Genomic DNA, 23,313 nt, shown 5'->3' on the forward strand with positions numbered 1-23,313 from the left:
GGCCTTCATAGGTTGAAAGCTACTTGATTAAAGAAATTACTGATCACTGTTTAGTGGGTTCTTCTGGAAACTGATATCTACCACCAAGTACCAGCACAACCAACTCTCAGAAATTCTTCGACCAAAAAATAAACACTCTCAGAGATTTTAAGCATGCACTTCACAAAAATGACCCAGTTCTAAGTGTAACTTAATAAGTTTATGTTGAGTTTGAAGGAGCTATAGTAAATGAAAATAACCATTATCTTTCCAAAAGAAACAAATGGAAGGGGAAATACAACCATCAAATATAAACAGAAACAATACAAAGTAAACAAATGACTCTTCCCATCCACTTATAATACAAATATAAATTTTGTAACCTTGCCTACATTATCAACTTTTAAAATTACTGAGTCTTAATCACCAAATATCGTTGACGATAATTGCTTTCTGCCATCCACAGAATAAGCCCCATTCAACAACTCTTTTAACATTCACAGCCAGTAGATCTTTGCTGCCTCCCTCCACCAGCAACATCAATTGTGTCAGGAAGGTATCTTCATCATCCGCACACAAAAGCCAAAAGTGTTTAATTAGTAACCGCATCAAAAATTGGGTATTCCTACTGATTTAACAATTACATGATAAGGAAAAGAAAAATGGGAGAAGGGCAGCTTATAACAAGTTCATTAAATATAAAGAGTCATTTGTTTCTCTGTGGCAATTGCTATTTATTACACTGTATCAACTTTAGGTTAAACCTAAAACCTGGTTTGAGAGAGAACTGGAACTGAAATCATAAGGACTATATTCAACCATATTTTTCTAATTTGCAGCTTTGATGTTCTACCGTATTTTCCAACATGAAATGAAATCATAAGCAACTTTTTGTTTCTGACTGCACAGCCCACGTTCTATTGGACAAGCAAAACTTGTGTAGGACCGTCATACCACGTCATCATGCTGATGTGGTGAGCCTAACCATTCAAAGGAAGCCATTCAAATGAAGAACTTCACTTCTTTCTAACAAATGACTTCCTTTGAGTGGTTAGACCCACTAAGTCAGTACGATGAAATCATATAACGGTCCCACAGAAGCTTCTCTCTGGTTGGACAGGTCGCTGGTTCATTTATAATAGCTATGCAATCAAAACCAAACTATTCTGCACTAATTTTTCAAGAAAGTAGCATCACTGTCATGATATGTGCAGTACCATAAATCTTGATCTGGCAGCTAATATTAAAGACCGTTCTACCCCATTTCAAGTTAAATCGGAGAGGACTGTGGTCCAAAAACAATAGAAATCATGGGCCCCAGCTGTCAAGAACAGTTTCCTGTTCTTCTTTCTCTCCCTTACTTCAAGATAAGCACTTCTACCTAAAATTTGTTTATCCCTGTTGACTTATGTGATGGTAATCAGCTTCCCAATAGCAATGCTAAGATCAGAACTATTGACCATGACAACATGGACCAAAGAATTTGTTGGTCAAGTACAGCTGGATTGGATTATAATTCAATCCAAAACCATAGCATTCCAACATGCTTCCCAAGCTTGTGTTTGTGTTGACTGTTTGAGCTCCATCATTCATGCTTGTTATTAAGTCATTGAAACAAAATTATCTCTTATCATTAATTAATTGGCCAAAGTAGGTTAAACAAAAAGGTACCCTCTCTCCACACAAATCTCATCCCTCCATGGGTTGAATGCAAGAACCCCTTAATAAAAACGCGAGGGAATACCACTTGACTATAATTACTCATTATCAAAAGCAACTATAACCAAGAGGTATTTCTCCATTATAAAGTAGGTATACAAATCAACTCATGGGATAAGAGTAAACAAGATAATTGCCATCCTTATTCTGTAGCCTACCATCATCATTTGACAAAAAATAAATTGACGGGTTACATAAGTTTTTATCCAAGTACTTTAAATTGATCAACTATAGAATTGTCTTCACCTATTCAGATAATTATCTCAAATTATGGCCACGCTATATAAGATATTTACTAAATAATGGACGAGGGACTAAATTCAATACTGAAAAGAAGAAATCCATGGCGAAAGGAGAGACTAGAGAATACTTACATTTCTTCTTCAGGTTCATTCTTCAGTGCATTTTTGGCTATACACTGGAAGGCATCATCCACATTAAAGCCCTCTTTTGCAGAGGTCTCAAAGTATGGTATGTTTCCCTTGGAAGCACACCAGGCCTTTGCTTTCTTTTCAGAAACCTACAGCCAAAAGAGTAAAACCATTTGCACGCACTATAAGAAAAGAACAGCTGCACATACATCCTAGAACAACATAGAAACTCCATATTCCAGATGACATACCACTCGACTATTTCCACCATCAACATCAATCTTGTTCCCCAACACAACAAACGGAAAGTTTTCAGGGTCTGATGGACTGGCCTAAACATCAAATCCAGAAAATGTAACTTACAGTCAATGTTTCAATATGTGTGATTATCTAAGAAGCCAATCTAATGGTAATTACCTGAATCAGAAATTCTTCCCTCCAGTTGTTAAGATTTTCAAATGATTTCATGACATTCACATCGTACACAAGAACACAGCAATCTGCACCACGATAGAAAGCCACACCAAGACTTTGAAACCTCTCTTGCCCAGCAGTATCCCAAATCTGTACAAATGAATAAAAGATGTAAACCTTCTAACTTACACGTTCATGAATCCCAAATGTTCTCTTACAAATGATTTCATGACATTCACATCAATACTTGCTTCATGTCACTTTGCACTACATGCTGCATGTTCTAGATAGGGGTGTCAATACAACAGAAGTAGGTAGATAATATCCCAAACATGAAGCTAATCAGTTTCTTTCCAGTATATGTTGTTTATGGAAACAAATAGTTTTTGAACTGCTAAAGCATAGATCTCATCTCCCATTCTTTCTTTTTCTATTATAATTAATTTCTTTTCATCTAGTACCTTTACAGCCATCACTAAACTTAAGTCACTCTTTCCCTCTCAGCATCAATGACATAGAAATAAATAGTGGAAACTTTTCTCGTGACCCTGAAACCCCACAATGATCAACTGTCTATACAAATATCATAAGCTGCCCACTAAAGAAAACATTCTTGATCTTGAGAGAGCAAAAATTAAGTTAAATTTTCAACTTGGGATTTCTCCTCCCCTCGGTACAGTAAATGAATCACACCAAATGAAAGCAACTACTTTTTGAACGAGAATTACAAAAGTAATAAATGGGGTTTTCAATAAGAAAGCAGAATATTTAAAAAGTCACAATCTAAGTGACAATGAGTTAACAACACCGAACCAATCAGACCACAGAGTTCTGGGTACCAATTATGATTGTTCAAATATTCATTGCATAACATGGATTTCGGATTTTATTCAATAACATTCGTCAAATAATAAAACCACATGAATGCTCAGACATCCCTCACCTGCAACGTGAACAACCTATCTTCAAACTGAACTTCCTTGGTCAGAAAATCGGCTCCAATTGTGGCCTTGTACTGATTACTAAACTTACGATTCACATACCTAAAATTCGAAAACAAAATAAATACATAATGAATTACCAAACCGACAAAAAATAAATCCAGAATTTGAAGAAAAATAAATGCATGATCTAGATTTTGGACGGTACTGATTCATCAGCGATGTCTTCCCCACCCTGCCAAATAAAAAGTAAACAAAACATAGATTAGCATAGAAACACATTTTTAACATCAACAAATAAATGTCTAAATCCTGTCATTAATTACAAGCAAAATTGAACTATTAACCAAAAGATTATGTGACCAAAAATGTGAATTTGAATTTGTATAAGCAAGCAACGAGATTCAGAATTTTAATTCTTCGATTTGCAAATAAACAAACAATTATTAAGAAACTGATGAAGCTTACCCGCTGTCGCCGAGGATAATGACCTTCAGAAGCATGCGCCTACGAGAAGCCATGGATCAAAGGCGTGGAGAATTCAAATCAGGGTTTGCTTGCGCGACCAGAAAAACAAAGGGAAATTTTTCGAACTTTGAATTTGGTGTTTGAAAATTTCAGAGAGAGAGAGAGAGAGGAGAGAGAGGATATTCTTGAGCTGGTATTGGTGTTGTTGGGATGGGAGCAGAGCTAACCGAATAGTGACAACCTGGACAAAATTGCACTGTTTCTGACTTTCTACTATACCAAAAGTACCCATACTTTTTGGTTGGTTTTACACATGAAGTCTGGACTTTCTAAAAAAAGAGAATATCCCATTTTTGTCACTCGAATCAATTCTGGAAACTTTGTTTTCTTGATTTGGAATTAGTAAGACTTCCACATCTTTACTTATTATTTGGTACAAAGAGAATAGGAGAAGTAAAATATAGAGGAGAGAATAAATGGATAGGAGACGTCGCCAAATCAATTTAATTTTTATGAAGTGGATAATCATAAAGTATAAAATCATGAATTCTAATAATTCTAATTTCATTTAAAATAAAGAAAGGGAATTCGAAACTTGAGTGTAAAAGGGCAGACTCACTATCTTGGCCTACTAGTGTAACCCACGTCGGGAGTATGTTGAGAACTTTTACTTTTATTTTTATAAAGATTTGATTATAAAACCTTGTTATAGAACCAATTCACCCAAAATAAAATACTACCACTTAATATTTTTCTTATTTATTGACAAGCACAAATTACTTTTTTTCTTTGACAATTCATCCTATTTTAACAATCTGTACTTTGTACAATGGAAAAGAGTTGGTGACAACAAGAAGACCCTGATTGGACGGCATCCTGGGCTCCGATGATAGAGATGAAAATCGGACTTTTAATTTATTTGATATACACATAAAAAAAACCAAGTAACACATGTACAGATTCAACAAAATTTGAACACTAAGCGACCGTTAATGTTAACAACGAAAAATCCACCTAATACATACAGAATTATTCCTCCTAATTGTTTCTAACTTCAATATATATAAAAAGATTTCTTCATATGGACATTTCAATCAAACTCTTGGGAGGTATAGAAACACTCGAATTCTTCAAACGACTGAGCATGCGACTCCCACAAAAATCAGTAATCTAGCTGAAAAAAGTACATTCAATCTACCAAATGTATCATCAGAAGTGTTTTTTCATGTAAACGTGACACGGTATGGTGTGTGATTCCGGAAAATTCAGAAGGATATAGGATGTAGAACAGGAGAAATTGGTTTTTCCAAGGTTTTGGGGGATCAGTTGTCAAGAGCCTTCACTCAAATCTTGGGTGTTTTTCTTCGTTTTCCCGAGTTCAATCTCTTGGGAGGTTTGTTGGCCTTCACCACTAGAGGCAGATTGGTGCAGACCAAACTCACTGCTAGGCCCACTGTTCCCACTAGTTCCTTGCTCTTGCTCTTGGCTTTCTAATGCTAGTTTTCTGAATTTCTGCAAGTCTTCCTTGTATTCACTAGTGTTGTAGTCTGAGCTTCCGTAGAAACTGTATATTGTACTGTGTTCTGGTATAACTCCCTCATTTAACTCATCTGGAGAAAGATTTCCTTCCAAAGCTCGAACTACCTGCTTTTAATCAAAGATTAAGAACGAAATGCCACATATTGACAATCTGAACAAATACAAGGTAATACGAGAGATAAATGAAATGGAAAATCTGACTAAGAACGACCCCAGACAATCTTACACAACTAGGTGGATTCGAACTTTGAACTCTCTGTCTGTTTGGATTTACCAAACATGAAACAGATTAGATTGGGTCTGTTGGCAGGTTGTGCACTCTTTTACTCAATGAAACCAAACCAATCCTCTAACACGAGGGACTTCGGATTCAAACCTCCCACTGGAGATCAACAAGTGACAGCTGCTGTCGATTAGACCACCACTGTCACTTCTAGTCCCTTGAACTCTTTTCTCTTAAAAGCTATGAGTGTTGAACAGAACTGAGTAAGATAGGTGTTCACTACGGTACAAATTTTATATTTCAGGGGTACTTTAGATAATCCACATGTTATTTAGGGTTGTATATGTGTAATCATGTATTGCTCAAGTTTTGTCGTTAAATAAGATAACAAATTTTTTTCTCCACAAAGTTATCCACAACAATCCCACATCTCTCTGGGAGCGCAGACCTGCTCTTCAGCCGTACTTAAAAATTACCTCATGACTACAGTAGTAAGTAAATAGCTCTTCGAACGAATGGATCAGATTGAATTGGAAAATGGAAAGCACTTTGCAATAAAGTTAACCATTTTTGGACTCTTGCTAAACAAGAAAATAAGGATCCACTTAAAGCACTTCTGTAGGGGGTTCTCCGTCCATACACAAATAAAGATAACTGAATTATAACAATTTGGTTGCTAAAAACAAGACTATTAGACTTATTTTGACAGCTCAAACTAATTTCAGAACTTTGTAAAGATTACCTGGCTCATTCGTGGCCGACGTCGGCCAGAATGACGCACGCAAGCAGCAGCACAAGCAAGCATACAAGCCATTTCACCAGTGTTGTAGTCATTCTGCAACCTTACATCAACAATAGCATCAAAGTTGCCTGTTTCCAATGCTTGTGCGAGCAAAGGCCTTGCCTGAAATTCGATAACAATAACATTGTCCATCATCTTTCCCATGCCATTCAAGTCTTGCAATGAATAAAATTTCATTACAATAGGTGAAAACAAAAATGGTTAGTCACACAGAAGACTTGTCCACTGCCCTATACCAAAGAAATATCCCACAGAACTGTGCATGGGTGTGTGTGTGTGTGAGAGAGAGAGAGAGAGAGAGAGAGAGAGAGAGAGAGAGAGAGATTACGCTCTGCATCTAAACAAAGGTGTGTGCTTTATAGTTCTGTTCTCCACAAAAACATGATGGTAAAGTTCAGGTGCCATAATTGAACAGCTCTACAACAAGTACAACAAATTGATAAACTGCTAGAAATTAGTAGTGATGATATTGTCTACACACCCACTCAACCATGCTATCATCAGTGAAAGATTGAGTTTTATCAATTGGTTGGCGTCCAGTTATCAACTCCAATAGAACAACCCCAAATGAGAAGACATCTGACTTCTCAGTGAGCTTTCCACTAGATGCATATTCAGGAGCTAAGTAACTGCATTTGGTAAATTTACAACAAGCAAAAATGGAACCATATTAGCAAATCAACCATGACATCCCAACAATAGATGGTTTTATTTTCACTCCAGAAATAGACTTCATGGAACCAGTAAAGCTATGAGTAAATTAATACAGACAAATTGATCTTACCCAAAAGTTCCCATGACCCTAGTGGAGACATGAGTATCTGTATCTAAAGAAAACTTGGCAAGTCCAAAATCAGCAACCTGAACAAAAATCACATACATTACACAATACGAGTTAATTTTAGGAGTGTTTCAAAACAAATTAAAAAACCATTCAAGAACTCCGACTTAAAGATGGATTTGCATGTTCAAATGCAAAGCAGCGCTGATTCGAATGTTTTAAGTTAAGTTATCCAGATAGCCAGTCAATTCAACTACAATGCATTCCTTTAGTTTGCCATGGAGAATTGAAAAGGCAGGAAAAGGATCAAAATTTTGGTGAGGAACTTACAATACTATCCCTCATACATGAACGTGAATCTCCTTGTCTCTATTTTTTTCCTCCATTTTAAGAAAAGAAAGTAGATATGACCAAAACAAACAAATCTAGGGTAGTTATTTATTATCATATCATTCATCATGTCTTCGAATTTTACCGGTTTGGAATTAGTGGTTAATTAAGAGATTAGGTAATGAACCATGAAGCTATTACAATTCTACCTTAAATTAGGCTCAACTATCCAGGAAGAACAATGTAACTTCGATGCATTTGAAAGTTTAAAAAGAATCGTATCAAAATGGGGAAGCTATTACAATCTACCTTTGCCTCAAAGCTATGGTCAAGAAGAATATTAGATGCCTTGATGTCACGGTGTATGATCTTGGGCTGACCTGAGATATAGTTCAACTGTGGGTGACTTCCAAGGCAGATAACAATAACCAAAAATTTTGCTTATGGTTTGCAACACAAAAAACTAGCGTGCAAAGAAGGCTTACAGTCCTCATGGAGATATGCCAATCCTTTTGCAGAGCCTAGGGCAATTTTCAATCTGGTTGGCCAATTCATAGTTGGCCTCCCCTTTCCTGCAATGATTTTCTTTGATAAGATTCCAATCTTTGCTATGAAATGCAGAATAAAAACCAGATCCTAGCATAACTGTTCTTTTTCTTTCATTCTATTTTGGTGATTTTAGAAAGGCAGAAAACTATAACCAACGAAAAGAGTTACCATGCAGATGAAATTCCAAGGTATCGTTTGGAACAAACTCATAAATAAGCATCCTTTGGGCCCCGCTAATGCAGTATCCAACCAGTGAAACAAGATGTCTGTGATGGACGCGACTAATGACCTCGATCTCTGCCTGGAATTCACGCTCCCCTTGTCCACTCCCAGCTTTCAGCTGCTTAATTGCAACCACTTTCCCATTTGGAAGGACTCCTTTATGGACATAACCAAATCCTCCTTGACCAAGGAGATTGGCATTGGAGAAACCATTTGTTGCCATCAGTAACTCTTCATATGTAAATGTGATTTGCGATGATCCAAAGGCAATGCCAGGAGATTGTCCTGAGGGTGGTTTCTCAGAACTCAAGCTGCTACTAGTTGAAGATGGTGCTGGAAAATGAGTAGGCTTTGAATATATTTCTACTTTGTCTGCCAGTGGAGGAGTATAATTCTGTTGCAAATGCTGAGGTTGGCCACTAAACTGATCATCTGGAGAAATTAAAGGGCATAAATTGCACAAATTAATTAGGGGCAAGGACCAGATGTCTATAGAGATTTCCATGCCATGAAACCCAATGAATGAACTCAAGAGGAAATAATTCAAGAAATCCATCACCAAATTCAAAAATTGCAAATTCAACTCACTCAATTCCAATGTGCAAACTTAAGCAGTGCACCCACATTCACTATATAATTAATATCAAAACTCAATAAACCAAAACTTCAAACTTCACATAAACAAAAGCTTCCAACCAAAAGAAAATTCGAGTTTTCAGATTTCAATTTTCGAACAACAAAAAAAGGAAGCTCACTTTTAGGTTCATGTGGATACTCATATGGCCTCCCTTGCTGCCGCCTCTTCCGTCTTCTGTAGAAAAAGAAGAAAATCGACACGAAAACTAGCATACTGAACCCTCCAATCCCAACCCCGACTATAATCGCAACATTCGTTTTCGTCGGCAAGGTCGGCGGAGACTCGGTCCGCGCTGTGGGAGGGGGAGGGGGAGGTGTTGTGGCGTTGGCCGGAGGAGGAGGAGGAGGAGGAGGAGGAGTAGGTGCTGGAGCGTTGGTCGCCGGAGGAGGTGGTGACGTGGCGTTGGTCGCCGGAGGGGGAGGTGACGTGGCGTTGGTCGCCGGAGGAGGAGGCGACGTGGAGTTGTTCGCCGGAGACGGCGCCGACATCGCCGTCGAGGTTTGAAGTTAGCCGAGGGATTGAAGCAGCAATTCGCCGTCTTTTTTTTTTTTTTTTTTGCGTTTGCGAAGAGAAGGTGTCTGAAAGTGAAATGAACAGTCACATGGGTGGAAGTTGGTGGAGAATGAAGGGAAGACTATCGTGGTGGGCCCCAAATCGATAGATACCGTTAATACTTCGCTTAATTTTTGTCTTATGGTACGTCAACTTTTCCTAACTGTTTTTTTTTTTTGGTCATAACTTTTCCTAACTGTTTGATTTTCTTTTTCTTTTTTCGGTCAGATTTGATTTTCTTTTTCTTTTTTCCTTTTTGATCACTTTTCTTACCAAAAATTAAGAAATATACGTAGATTGTTTTCCTTGAAATTTGGAATGGATTGAGCCATTTACGTATCAAAATTCACTCTAATTTTATTCTGTTTCCCTGCCTGCTTAATTTATTTGTTTTCGGTGATAGGGGAATTGGAAATTAACTTCCAACACAAAAGGAAAGAAAAGTATTAACTAAAATACAATAGGGTACAACAAAGGTGATTGGTGTGAGTGGTTCGGCGCTCTCATTCCTTAAGAGAGGTCAGGGGTTCGATCCCTGCTCTCGTACGGAGTCACCACTTTGGCCAACACTTTACCCCTTACGGGCCGACCCGGTGTGAGTGGGGATTAGTCTGGGTTGTGGTTAAGGCTTAAAAGTGCCATCCATAGTTGGGGCCCATCCAGAATCACCTCATGGTTCAGACCAAAAAAAATAAAAATACAATAGGGTACATGTAATGTTTCGGACAAATTAATACAAGTAATGTTGAAGGAGGGAAAATCAGGCACACGATGATCTAAATATTTATGTATTGTTATTAAAAGAAGTGAATGATCCAATCTGTAATTATATAAAAACTAAATTCTATATTACTATGTGAAAATGTAAGTGCATTTTACAATTAAAACCATAAATTAAATCATTTTGGTAACATAAGGCCTCTAAATTCTTGTTAGGTGCAATGGGGGTTGGTAATTAAGGACAATATAAATATAATATAATGCGCTCATACCTTTGGGTTCATGTGGAGGCTCTCCGTGGTAAATCTCCACCACTCCATGTTGTTTGCTTCTCTTCCTCCTATAACAGATGATGAAAATGCACAAAGCCAGCACAAGTAGTATGAAACCTATCACACCCCCCTGCAATCACTCCAGCACAAGTAGTTCCCGTCAATACTACGATCCCTTTCCCCGGGGGCGATCTCGGGGGGATAGATTGGAAGGTATCGATGATGATGATGATGATGGTGGTGACGGCCAGCAAAGATTCATATTGGAATTCTGGTGGTGGTGCCGGGGGCGATATTGAAATTCTGGAGGAGTTGGAGGGGGGGAATCTTGGTAGTACGAAAAAAGGCAAATCCGCTGGTGATGACATGTTTAGATTGCTAGCTATTTTTTTTTTCAGATTTGATGATCACCTACTAAATTTGTGTTGGTGTGTTGGCAAAGAAGCTTTTGCATGCATGGAATGCATGGCAGGGGAAGAAGAGTGTGTTGCTTGATAAACATATAATTATTACAATTTCTATCCCTAATCTATATTTGTTAGTACTTTGTTTTATTGATTTTTGCACCAATTAGAATGTTCCATTGCATTTACAAATCCATTTGCACTTCATTGAAATGTAGGCTAATTCATTTGAATTCTCTATTTGGTAGCTCTCTCTTTGAAGTGACACCCAAGCTCCACAACTCTTGAGCTTTCTCTCCTTCCTCCATCTTTATAGTTCTAAATTTCTGTTTAAGTTTTATGTATTTTATGGGGAACTAACTCCCTAACTAAGGCTAGGGAGAAAGCTTTTAATATGAGTATGTAATTTTTATTAGTTTGATCCAAACTTAAGCTTTAATGTGAATTTGTAGTTTTTGTTCAAATGGAATTTGTAGTTTTCTTTTTAATTAATTGATGAATGTTTGATAATCTATTTCATGGGTTCAATCATGTTTTTCCCATTGTGTAGTAAAAACTTTCATGCTTTTAAAAGAGAAGAGAATTACTAAAGATTAATAGAATTTTGATGAATATTATTTTTTTGATAGTTTGTTGTCAATGGTACAAGTTATGCTTAGAATACTTCTAAAGGAAATTAAAAAGAGCTTTAATTATTTTGAACAACTACATTGGAAAATATTTTGTGGATCAAATTATTAAGAGTTGCATGCTTATGTTAAAAGTAGAACCCCAATGCCTTAGTGTTTTAATCAATTAATTTTTCTTTAAATCAAATCTTGCATAAATCTACCTCTCAATCACAATTGTTCTTTTTCATCTCTGTTATTTTCTTTACACCGCTCTCTGTGGAAACGACACTCGGACTTCCGAGCTACACTACTATACGACACCTTTCCTTGGGTTTTGCAAAGTGGTATTAACACTGCTCATATACTAGCTAATGCTAGAAGAAGTGGGAAGGAATAATTTGACAAATTCCTCTGCTAATTTTAATAGGCGTGGAAGGCATTTTTCTGTCATTTTATGCAAATGGAAGGCCATTATCCACATATAACTATACCACTAAGCAAATGAGGCCGTTGACTCACGAAGTCATTGTCATACTAATACTATGTTGTCATTGGCAAGTGATCAAATGAAAAGCGTTCTTACTAGTGAAGCGTGTACATGTCATGTTTTTATCGGAAGCTGTTATTAACACTCCAAAATAGTCATTTTACACTCCTTTTGTTATCGCTTTAATTTCATTTTCATAGAAATTGTTATTGAATATTGCATGAGAATAGTGGATGATGATTATTTTGAAGTGCATATTTTCTTTTTTTTATTACGAAATTCAACGTATATGGGTAAAGTCTCGACTCTACTCGACTCAACTTGCATATTTGACCCATGGGCTGGGCTAAGTGAGCCTTAGCTAGCTGTAACAAAAATATATGGGCCATGGGCTTTTAGTGTTTGTGAGTCATGCAAGATAGAGATCCCGAGTCCAAAGTTAACCTGAGTTTGTCCATAAAACTTCTACACCCAAAATTCAAATTCTTATCTACAACATGAGTCACTTGGCTAATCGTACCAAAATTTAAGTTCGACCACAACTTGACGTTGAGGAACAAACACCCCTATCTATCTCCAAGTTATATATATATATATAGAAATTGACAAATTGTGTGTAGATTGAGAACTCGAACCTTCTCCAATTATTTTCCTCGCATATGGGGCGCTCGGATTCTAATGAAAAGATTGGATTGTTGATAGTACAATGTATAATATGTCGACATCATTGTTGTCAACAAAACATACCGATATGTTTTTACGAACTTCAATGCAATATCCATGTTCACTGCATAGAGGAAATGTCGTCAGCAACAAATATTAAGCAGATCACTTCCTATTGATCAATTATTAGCAATCTATAGTCTCTCTCACCGCCACAAAAACGTAAGCGCCAAGAGTTTTTTATTTAAAAAAAATATTATACAAGCGATATCATGAGAGAGGAAAATCAAACCTAATACCTCAAATTCAGAGTAAATGCTAATACAAGCGACATCTCACTTACTATGCATGGTTCCCTTATGGTAATTGAGATGGAAATGGAATTGTAGCATGCATGGTTCCCTTATGGTAATCTAAAAAGTAGCATGCATGGCCCATGGGTTTCACTTTTAGTGACATACTGTTTACTCAAAAGCTTCAACAACAAACATAAGAACGCAGTGCATAATTCAATTTGATTAGAACGACAAAGAAAAAAAGAAAAGTGTATATGCATGGCATGCATGGGAATTACTGTAGTCAATTATCCACCTGTACGCTATGAACAGATAGATAGTGACATTACTTTGATGAGATGGAAATTGGAAATTAATTTCGAATGGACAGCTGAACTACTATGAAAACACCAAAAAGACTTCGGGTTCAATTTTCCTAGAGTTTGATTTGTCAACGTAGAGATTTTATTTTATGTAGAAAATATCTTTATTGTTTTTTCTTTTTTTTATATTTGGACACATCATTAAATGCTTAATTATTTAGTAAAATCGAATCGAAGGACAACATGATTCACAATGGGGAGCTGGCAACCAGACAAAAATGAATAGGGATTGAAAGGACATTAATTACGGAACAAAGTTTGGAGTAATTTGGTTGGATTATTATTGTTGACCACCATTTATTGAAGTTGATTTTTCCTTTCACGCCTCACATTATGAAAGAGTAGTTTTGCTGTGCGTATGATTGTGGTGTATAAACAAGGAATATGTGCCTCTTGCTTCAAAATATTCATAAATAACACAAGCTAACTAATTTCATTGCTCTCTCTCCACATTCATACCCAATTTTATCACCTCATTTACTTTGTACATTTTTATCTCTCAAACTAAAAATGTGTGTATATATGTATAATAAATTAAAAAGAAGAGATCCTAAATTAGAATTGTAATCGTAACAAAGAAATGAAATGAACGATGGGGAGCAATATTGGGCATGTCATATTTGCATACCACCTCTATTAGAAAGGTATATAAATGTGGTATCACTAGCATTTTTGGACGCTATAACCCAACTTGTCAACCTAATGAATTGTATCGAGAATAATCATGTTGTAACTAATATAATTGTAGGAGATTTGGTTATTAATAATTGGTTTTTAAGAGTAATAGTCCTTGAATTTGTGTGTTGATTTGCATTTCGGTCCTTGAATTTGTCATTATTCACAACGATTTTGGGACGAATCTCGTGGGAAGTAAAAACTAGATAAAATGGCCATGTTGCCCTTTGATTCGATGGAAAATTTAGTAGATTATGATGACTGGACTAGACTGGTGTGAGAGAAAATGATGTTGAGAATTATTAGAGCTATTATTCGAGTTGGAGGACTAAAATGTACATCAGGTGTAAGTTCAAGAACCATTACTCCTAAAATGCGAATCGAGCATAAGTGGAGTTGAGGGAGTACAACAATCATTTTTTGAATTCAATGACTAAAATGTGAATTGAGCACAAGTTCAAGGACCATTGCTACAATTATATAAAGATAGGTAATATATGTTAGCGAAAATATAGGAATTTAAATTTATGGTTTCACCCCGCAGAAACCCAGAATCTATGTTTTTGACAACAATGTCGTGGCAGTTGAAATTATCAAACCCAGAAATCCAAAACACATCTTGACAGGCAAGACTCAGATACACATCACAATAAAACGAGTGCGTAATAAGAAGAGAAAGTGTCACAAAGAAAGGAAAAAAAAAACGCACACAGGAAAGAGAAAAAAATAAAAGAATAAAAGCCCCACGCAAGCAGAGCAGAGCAAATCAAAGATGAACATCGAAACCTAACGGTCCTCGCGTTGAACCCAAAGCCTTCGAATCACCGTCTTGCTTTCCTTCACTTCCATTTCTCATTTTCCTTGCAACCAAACACACGCCAGTCCTCATTCACTCGTCGATCACCGTGTCCTCGTAATGCAATCCATTGGATTTGTTCTGGGTATTCGAGCCTGCCGTGGATATTATCCGAGAGACTAGAATTGCTTAATTGACGGATTGATTTGGGTTTCTGGGTTTGATTGGAAATGAGCACGCAGAGGCAGCAAGTGCCCATCCGCGACCTCGTTGAGGAAGCCAAGAAGCGGATTGTCTTTCTCGCCATTTGCGTCATTGGCTTATCATACCTCATGTCTTGTAGGCTCTTCTTCTTCTCTTCTTCTCCTTTTTTTTTTTTTTGCTGGGTTCTTTTTTGTTTTAAGCCGTATTACAATTGGGTATAAATTGGGTTTTAGTTTTGTTTATGATCAATTTCAGATTGAATATGCATTGTTCAATTATGGTCTGTGTGATGATCACTGCGTTAATGTGCATTGCACAGCAAACAGATATGAACCTTTTTAATTGAGATAAGCAGGGATGGGTAATTAGCTCTTTTGGTATCCACTTCTTAAATATCTAATTTATTATTTCTCCTGTTAATTTTGTTGGCAAGGCTTTGAGTAAAACACACTGCAATTCAAATAAGCAAGTGATCACCTTTTCCTTGTGCATGCAATTACTTGAGCTAATTAGTTAGTTTTATTCATCTCCCAGTACCACCCACTTAATGATGTATCATAATTTTATAGGTTAAACAAGCGGAGGATACATATTTGGCCTTGAAAATCTAGTATTCTGGTTCTATCTAGTTGTAGATGGCATGCTTCAGTTGTTTCGTGTCCATTATTTATTACTTGTGTTAGAAGCCAGCATTGTGATGGAGGGTAACAGACCTTCTTGCCGTCTGTGATGTTCATGTTTTCCTTCCCTTGAGGTGTGTCTTATTGTTCTTGTTTTAATTTCAGTGACAAGCTCCTCTGTCTGGGTCAACTTGCCTGCTGCTGCCTCCTTGATTGTCATCCTTCGTTACTTATCACTGGATTACGATATGCGAAGAAAAGCTGCAGCATACAACAGCAGACCATCCTTGGCAAGTACTACTTCCCAAAACAAACCTATTCAATGGCCTAACACTAGTCAAAAATCCGAGTGGAGAAGGAAAGTCAATTCTCCTGTTGTTGAGGAAGCTATAGATCACTTCACCCGGCATCTAGTTTCTGAGTTTGTGACAGATCTTTGGTATTCTCGTCTAACACCAGATAGACAAGGTCCAGAAGAACTGGCATGCATCGTAAACAATGTTCTTGGGGAAATTTCAGGACGCATGAGGAATATAAATCTAATTGATCTTCTCACAAGGTTCTGATTATTAACATGTTCAACAGGGTATTATAAAGGACTAATTGAATGATTACTGAAGATCTAATGTTTATGATGGCGCAGGGATCTTATTAATCTCATATGCACTCACTTGGAGCTTTTCCGCATGGCACAAGCAAAGATTGAAAAACAACAATCAGGATTGCTGACAATTGAAAAACGAGATATGGAATTGAGACTTGTCTTGGCTGCTGAAAACAAATTGCATCCTGCTTTATTTTCTGCAGAATCTGAGCACAAGGTTGTTTACTTTCTGCTCTTTAATTTTTGCTTAGTCAATCTGTAAATCTTTCTTACCTGGAAAAATTAAGGTATGGTTCCTCCATGTAATTATCTGCTTTCTCATTTGTGGTGACCATGTTTATGTACCATTCATCTGCAGGTTTTGCAGCATCTGATGGATGGCCTTATTTCTTTTACATTCAAGCCTGAAGATTTGCAGTGCTCTCTCTTCCGTTACATTGTCAGAGAGCTTCTTGCTTGTGCAGTAATGCGACCTGTCTTAAACTTGGCTAGTCCAAGGTATCCATTCCTTCTAATTTGCTTTATGTTTCTTTCTGCATTACTACTGTATCATTTCTCCTCAACTTTTTTGGTGATAGGTTTATTAATGAAAGAATTGAATTGTTGGTCATAAAAATGACTGAGGCTAAAGGTGTTACGGTGGTACAAGAGGAATCTCGATCCAAACCAGAGGGCCCCTCAAAGATTTCATCGGATCACTTTTCTAGGTTCTTAGATCCTTCTGTTACTGGCGTTGAACTTGTGCAATTAAAAAACGGCCAGTCGAGAACTTCTGCGGAGACACCTGTGACAGAAAATGCAAATGGATCAAAAGATCCACTGCTTAAGGTTGATACTCAGTCTTCCCGTTCATGGAGTTCTTTGCCAATGAACTCCCAAAATAGCATTGAAAGAGGTATAGAACGGAACCACTTGGGAGGAGAATGGGGAGATATGTTAGATCTAATGTCTCGCAGAAAGACTCAAGCCCTTGCTCCTGAAAATTTTGAAAACATGTGGGCAAAAGGGAGAAATTACAAAAAGAAGGAAGGTGAAAATCCGATAATTGAGCAGTCTTCTGGAGGGAAGTCAGTTACAGTGGACCATGTTATGGAAAAATCTAGGCCCAAAGACAAGGAAATTATATCTAAGCTCAATCTTTCTGAGAGAAGCACTTCTCACTCTGGATGCACCACTCAGTTGAAGGTAGAAAATGCTTTCCACCCTGGAGCTCAAAATACACCAAATCACTCTCCAGTTGCTTCATATCAAGGAGATGATGAACACAACCACATGCGGTTGGAGGAGGTTGATTCAGGAAGCAGTACTTCTTATACTTCTGAAGATGAAGAGACAGACAGTGTAACAGGTCTTGATTCTCCTGGAACTAAAGTTTGGGACGGTAAAAGTAATAGAAATATGCCATTGTCTCACATTCATCACCCACTTGAAAATTCAGAACGCCGTATTACGAAAAGGACTGGTAAAGGAAATCTTCACTTTCAAAGATTGCCTAAAGCCCAGTCTGGCCAGAAAAGATCTAGACCAAGCAATAAGAAAGTACCCGTTTGGCAAGAGGTTGAGAGAACAAGCTTCTTGTCTGGAGATGGACAGGACATACTTAATTCGCCAAAAGGACATGTAAATATTGAGGATTCCAGTGATGATTCTGACATTGAAGGTTTGGGTAGAGTTAACAGTGGGGCAGCCACTTCTTCATCTGCAACTTCTCTATCTTTTGCTGGTAGTCATAGTCTGACTTTTAATTCCCTGAAAAATTCTATGGCAGTGGATTCTTTTTTCAAGTTGAAATGTGAGGTACTTACCTTAGATCTTACTAGTTTGTCTTGATTGTGCATGCTTAATTTTGTTTTCTGATACGTTCATAGATGCAAAGTATGTAAACCCATTTTCTGTTGCAGGTATTGGGTGCAAATATTGTGAAGAGTGACTCAAAAACATTTGCCGTATATTCCATATCTGTTTCGGATGTAAATAATAATAGTTGGTCAATCAAAAGAAGGTGGTAACATTGTGGTCTAAATTTATGCTTCATCCTTCAGTGATATCTTCTGTAATTTTCTCACATGTCAAGAAGATGAGGTCTATACTTTTCTATTGTACCTTTGCTTTGGTAACTCAACATTATGGTGTATCTCCCTACAGATTTCGTCATTTTGAGGAGCTACATCGGCGTCTAAAAGAGTTTCCCGAGTACAACCTACATTTGCCGCCAAAGCATTTTCTGTCAACTGGTTTGGATTTAGCTGTTATTCAAGAACGATGTATATTGCTTGACAAATATGTAAAGGTTAACAACTCAATCCCCCTTTTCTTGCTGCTCTGGATAATAATATTATTGTCTTAAGCCTTTAATCATTCGTTAACTTTTATCGTTGTTTCTCAGAAGCTTATGCAGCTTCCAACAGTTTCAGGATCCATTGAAGTTTGGGATTTCCTAAGTGTCGACTCCCAGGTTCAGTAATTTTCTCTTCTTACTGATTTTGATTACAGGAGAGGCGGTTATGATGTTTGTAAATTTGGGAGGAACACTTATCACTTTATATCTTTCAAATGCAGACTTATGTATTTACAAATTCCTTTTCTATAATCAAAACACTGTCAGGTAAATCAGTTAAATGCCTAGTTTTAATTTATTAGTATCTTTTCCTTTTTCTCACTCATTCTAATTTTCCTTTTTCATTTGGGAATTTTCTAGTTAACCTAGATGATAAGCCATCTGAAAAGAGTAAACAGGTTTCAAATTTTGGTGGGCCTGTGACTGATCCGTTTTCCTTGAAGAGGGAACCTATAGGCACCAGAGTTAAGGATTCTGCTTTACAACTGAAGAATAATGTTGGGGCAGATGGGTTAAGAGTGAACACAAAAGGCCCTTCTTCTCCGGTCAAAAATCCTGGTAACGATTTTGGAAAGTCACTTGGTGCCACTGATTCAGATACTAGAGGAAAAAAAGATGCATCTTCTCTCATCAACTTGGGTAAGACCATACAAGGAAGAGACGAAAAAGAAATTGAATTGTTTGTTGATACTGATACAGACCCTACCCTTCCTACAGAGGTAAAACTCTAAGCGCAATTTGTTTTGTGAGGTTTCATTTTCTGATATTTCTAGAGATTCTAGACTTTGAAGAGGATTTGTAGCTGTAATTTTAGAATAATTTTACTTAACCATGATGCGATATGGCTTGTATGCGCTAAACACATACTTGGTTGGTGCAGTGGGTGCCTCCAAATTTAAGTGTTCCTATCTTAGATTTGGTGGATGTCATTTTTCAGCTCCAAGATGGTGGATGGATCAGGTATTTTGTATATGATTGCAGAACTATGCCCTTATGTTGCGTTGTGATATTGAATTGAGCCATTTATATCTTCTGAAACTATAGGCGGAAGGCTTTCTGGGTGGCCAAACAAATACTACAGCTAGGGATGGGTGATGCCTTCGACGACTGGTTAATAGAGAAAATCCAGCTTTTGCGTAAGGGATTGGTGGTGGCTTCTGGGATCAAGCGAGTTGAGCAGGTACGTTTAGGCGTCATTTACTTCCTTTTAGTCCAATGAGTTCTGTAAGCTCACATGTACTTATTTATTATGTCTAATAGATTGAAATTTGGTGCTTTAGAAGGTTTACAAGTTTATTTTATGCATTTTGTGACTTTATTCTGTTTGTAGCTATTGTCATGGCGAGGGAAATTAATGCAGACTGCGTTTTACTTATAGAATGTAAGAGAATTGCTTAAGACTGACGTAGTTCAAATGTAAAGAAGTTGGTGACGGCATTTGCTGTGTGGCCAACACTACAGAATTTAACATTTGTTTTAGGGGAGAGATGGGCTCTATAATATATGGAATGCTAAGTGATTATGTGGGCTCACATCTAATCTTGAGAGGGTTCATTCGATAAGGTTCTTGTTTTTTTTTTTTTCAGTTAAAGAAAGAGAGGGGAAATGTTTTGAAGAATGGGGAAATGAAGTTGAGAGATGAGAGAGGTGAATAAGAAAAGAAGTAGAGTGCATAGAACTAAAACTAAAAAACTAAAAAATTAAAAACTATTAACAACTATTTAGAGTTTTTATTGGGAAAACACACTGTATATGTATTTACTCCTCTCCTCCCCACTCCATCATCTTTCTTGTTCCTTATTTTCGATTAAAAAATACCAAAAAAAGAAGAAGTTAAAAATGGGCCCTTAGCAAGCTGATTTTGAATTCTATTAATGATTTAATGAGGGCTCGTTTTATAACTTTATGTTATTTTGAAGTTAGAGAGGAAAAATATATGTGGGATAGAACAGGGAGAGGGGTGAGATATGAGAGATGTGATCAAGAAATGAGGGAGACCACGTGAAACTAAAACCAAGAAAAGAAAAACTACATAAAACTAAAGCAATTTTTTTTTTTTAATATAGTTTTGGTTTTTATTTTATGGACTGTTCCATATCCATTTTCTCATTGTGTTATCATCTCGTTTTATTATTCTCCGATTTTCCTTTCTCTATCTCTGATTAAAAATAAAAGCCCCAAACCAGAATTGAAAATGCTATCTTGCAGAATATTTCATCGTGTATCTTCAGGGTCTGGGTGGATGCACTGTAGTGTTCCGTACTTCAATAGCAACAGAGTTTTAAATTTAACATGTTACTCTCTGTATAGGTTAAAGGTTAATGCATCTTTACTGCCTTTTTTTTAAGGCGTATTACTTTTGTTAAATATAAATATTCCCTACTATCAAGAGTAGCAAGGGAAAAAGTGAAACAACCTGACTGATGTGGGAGCTAAGTTCAAGGTATGATAAGTAACCCCATGCAGGTACCAAGCACTGCATGATTAAGAGTCCATAGTTTTTGTGTAATTAATGCAATTTATACATCTATTTGAAGTCTATATATCTTGGAGCCTTTTCTTCATTGCGTTTGAATATTTTTATGTCACATGATGTATGTCTTCAAGTGTTGTCGTTTAGAATCCGTAAGTGTATAAGTTTGGGTCTTTTAATGCTTCATGTACAAATGAGCCCTATAAGAACGGTTATTTTGTAAACTTTGAAAGAAGTGAACAATGTAAGACATTTCTAATCTCTACTGGAGTGATTGCAAGAGAACTTTGGTGCGATGTCTGAGTTTGCAGTGAGTCCACAGATCTCTCCTTCTCTCCTATCCCTTACTCTTTGTCCTATGTCATTCACAATGCTCCACCGATCTTAATATCAATAAATGTTCACAGCTTAATTAGTTCCTGTTGTTTTCCGGGGCTAGCCCGCTTCCCTACGTTAATTCATTGCGCATAATTAAGGGAGCCATTAAAAAGTAACTCTGATAGTTTTAAAATGGAAGACTTGGATGCTGGTGTTAATTGATTACTTGTCTTTGATAGATACTATGGCCTGATGGAATATTTATAACCAAGCATCCAAAGCGAAGACCACCATCCACCAACCGAGCGCAAAATTCACCTCAGGGCCAGAAACCTACAGAAATATCATCACTTAGATTTGATGAGCAGCAGAAACAGGAGGCAGATCGACGTGCAAAGTTGGTTTATGAGCTAATGATTGGTATTACCTTGTTCTGCAAAACCCTATTATTTTCTGCATTTAGCAGCAGTATATTTAATTCATACCTGTGTATATTGGGACCGTCAATAACATACTCAAATTTTCTGGTTCTAAATGCAGATAAAGCACCTGCTGCTATTGTCAGTCTGGTTGGTAGTAGGGAGTATGACAAATGCGCCAAGGATCTCTATTACTTTCTTCAGGTAATTAATTGTTTTTTAGAAGGTTAAGGATGCGTCTTGTATTTTCTTATCTGGATTCTTTTAGAGAGTTGTAACAGCTTCTTTTCTTCTTTGAATAGTCCTCTGTTTGTTTGAAACAACTGGCTTATGACCTTCTGGAGCTGCTGCTTATGTCGGCATTTCCAGAGCTGGATTACGTGTTTAAGCAGTTGCATGAAGAAAAGCATAGATTTGGTGAGTTTAAAGCGTAATTGCGGGTCATTCTATTTGATGATAAATTTTGAGATCGAGTCCATTGCTCAGCATAGTTTCTTCCTCATCTGGAACATAGCCTGGCAACATGATTCTGTGGTCTGGTTTGGTTTTTATGCATCCGAATTCGTTGCCTTTCATTTGTATTGGCATCAAGAGAATCAAGTCATTCTTGTCTGAATTTTGTAAGTAGCTCTTTAGTTAGCATCTTAAGGAAATTCATTGTAAATCTTGAGATTAGTGCAAATATACAATACCTCATATTCAGAAACTACTCTTTGTTCTTTCGGCCTACTTCAGGACTCGTATCTTATCTTTCTTTTTGTCTCCTTTAGTTTTCCGATTATTCATCTGACCAAATTGGATTACATTTACAATTATTGCACCGACTTGACAAATCAAGAAATTTCATATTTCAGATGTTCCGCATAAAAAATAGTGATGTTTATTTAATTACCAGCAAGGAACATGAATATTTTGTGCACACCCTCATTATAAGAGGATATTTAGGCACCATTTCAAACATTTCTTACGATCACCATGAAACCATAGTTTACAATCTCATGGAAAAAAATGATTTAGCAAACTCATAGGGTGTTGAAAGGGACACTTAAAGTTGTAATTCAAGCAATTTAAATCATTTACTCCTGTACTCGAGATCCTATGTTCGAGACTTGATATCTCTAGGCAATCATGGCCAGAGGACACACTGATTATAATGCGATGCTAAATCATTTACCAATGCTGTCCATTTTCACAATAATATGTTACGGGCAAAATTCAGAGTAGCTTTTATCAACACTACGTTAATCAAACTAATAAACCTACGACTAACCAACTAACGCTTCATTAATCAGAATAATAAACCAAAACCAGAACAATCACACTACCTAGTCGACAGTAACAGAAGTTACAGAACCAATTCACATGCAAACATCTACAGGTACTGCATCTGAATCAACAAGACAGTAACTATGACTGCAAGCCCTGCCCCACAACTATCTCTCCATTTGAATTTTACCAAGCCACTGAATCAATATCATACTAATTCCATGACCCAACTGGATATGAACAATGTCGTGAGTGTAA

The 23,313-nt window shown here is 36.9% G+C and overlaps 3 protein-coding genes across 4 annotated transcripts; 1 reads left to right on the top strand and 2 right to left on the bottom strand.

Moving 5' to 3' along the window:
• Positions 1–220: 220 nt before the first annotated feature.
• Positions 221–4,126, bottom strand: LOC110769510 (ras-related protein Rab7). Its single transcript, XM_021973495.2, has 7 exons — positions 3,893–4,126; positions 3,633–3,659; positions 3,427–3,526; positions 2,487–2,633; positions 2,321–2,401; positions 2,073–2,218; positions 221–539 (listed from the first exon to the last, which is right to left on the bottom strand). Exons 1-7 carry the CDS (start codon positions 3,943–3,945, stop codon positions 470–472), a joined length of 624 nt encoding a protein of 207 aa, XP_021829187.1. The 5' UTR covers positions 3,946–4,126; the 3' UTR covers positions 221–469.
• A 658-nt stretch (positions 4,127–4,784) lies between these two features.
• LOC110769529 (proline-rich receptor-like protein kinase PERK15) lies at positions 4,785–9,524 on the bottom strand. Of its 2 annotated transcripts, XM_088251083.1 has the most exons (9): positions 9,397–9,524; positions 9,094–9,366; positions 8,285–8,770; positions 8,053–8,139; positions 7,877–7,947; positions 7,241–7,317; positions 6,938–7,085; positions 6,397–6,558; positions 4,785–5,536 (listed from the first exon to the last, which is right to left on the bottom strand). In XM_088251083.1, the coding sequence occupies exons 1-9, from the start codon at positions 9,461–9,463 to the stop codon at positions 5,222–5,224; spliced, it is 1,686 nt and encodes a 561-aa protein (XP_088107209.1). In that variant the 5' UTR covers positions 9,464–9,524; the 3' UTR covers positions 4,785–5,221. The 2 variants fall into 2 exon arrangements, with proteins under 2 accessions (XP_088107209.1, XP_021829224.2); XM_021973532.2 differs by having other exon boundaries at positions 9,094–9,463.
• A 5,152-nt stretch (positions 9,525–14,676) lies between these two features.
• Positions 14,677–22,551, top strand: LOC110769541 (phox (PX) domain-containing protein). The gene is made up of 15 exons (XM_021973543.2): positions 14,677–15,152; positions 15,803–16,196; positions 16,281–16,458; positions 16,600–16,739; positions 16,820–18,038; positions 18,143–18,243; positions 18,387–18,531; positions 18,628–18,696; positions 18,801–18,846; positions 18,940–19,298; positions 19,460–19,539; positions 19,624–19,759; positions 21,610–21,790; positions 21,911–21,993; positions 22,092–22,551. The coding sequence occupies exons 1-15, from the start codon at positions 15,044–15,046 to the stop codon at positions 22,221–22,223; spliced, it is 3,372 nt and encodes a 1,123-aa protein (XP_021829235.2). The 5' UTR covers positions 14,677–15,043; the 3' UTR covers positions 22,224–22,551.
• Positions 22,552–23,313: the final 762 nt, after the last annotated feature.

This window comes from Prunus avium, chromosome 3 (genome assembly GCF_965620075.1).
Source record: "Prunus avium chromosome 3, drPruAviu1.hap1.1, whole genome shotgun sequence".
Taxonomy (NCBI): domain Eukaryota; kingdom Viridiplantae; phylum Streptophyta; class Magnoliopsida; order Rosales; family Rosaceae; genus Prunus; species Prunus avium.

What these genes read in the sequence shown, in the direction of transcription:
- LOC110769529 (XM_021973532.2), bottom strand. Translation starts at nt 9,463, where the DNA reads ATGTCGGCGCCGTCTCCGGCGAACAACTCCACGTCGCCTCCTCCTCCG. An exon ending in CTTGGAATTTCATCTGCATG is followed by an intron (nt 8,140 to 8,284) that starts GTAACTCTTTTC and finishes AAATCATTGCAG; the next exon opens with GAAAGGGGAGGCCAACTATG. An exon ending in GTCGGCCACGAATGAGCCAG is followed by an intron (nt 5,537 to 6,396) that starts GTAATCTTTACA and finishes GATTAAAAGCAG; the next exon opens with GTAGTTCGAGCTTTGGAAGG.
- LOC110769510 (XM_021973495.2), bottom strand. Translation starts at nt 3,945, where the DNA reads ATGGCTTCTCGTAGGCGCATGCTTCTGAAGGTCATTATCCTCGGCGAC. An exon ending in AAGACATCGCTGATGAATCA is followed by an intron (nt 3,527 to 3,632) that starts GTACCGTCCAAA and finishes TTCGAATTTTAG; the next exon opens with GTATGTGAATCGTAAGTTTA. An exon ending in GGGAAGAATTTCTGATTCAG is followed by an intron (nt 2,402 to 2,486) that starts GTAATTACCATT and finishes TTTGATGTTTAG; the next exon opens with GCCAGTCCATCAGACCCTGA.
- LOC110769541 (XM_021973543.2), top strand. Translation starts at nt 15,044, where the DNA reads ATGAGCACGCAGAGGCAGCAAGTGCCCATCCGCGACCTCGTTGAGGAA. An exon ending in ACCCTACCCTTCCTACAGAG is followed by an intron (nt 19,299 to 19,459) that starts GTAAAACTCTAA and finishes TGGTTGGTGCAG; the next exon opens with TGGGTGCCTCCAAATTTAAG. An exon ending in CAAGATGGTGGATGGATCAG is followed by an intron (nt 19,540 to 19,623) that starts GTATTTTGTATA and finishes CTGAAACTATAG; the next exon opens with GCGGAAGGCTTTCTGGGTGG.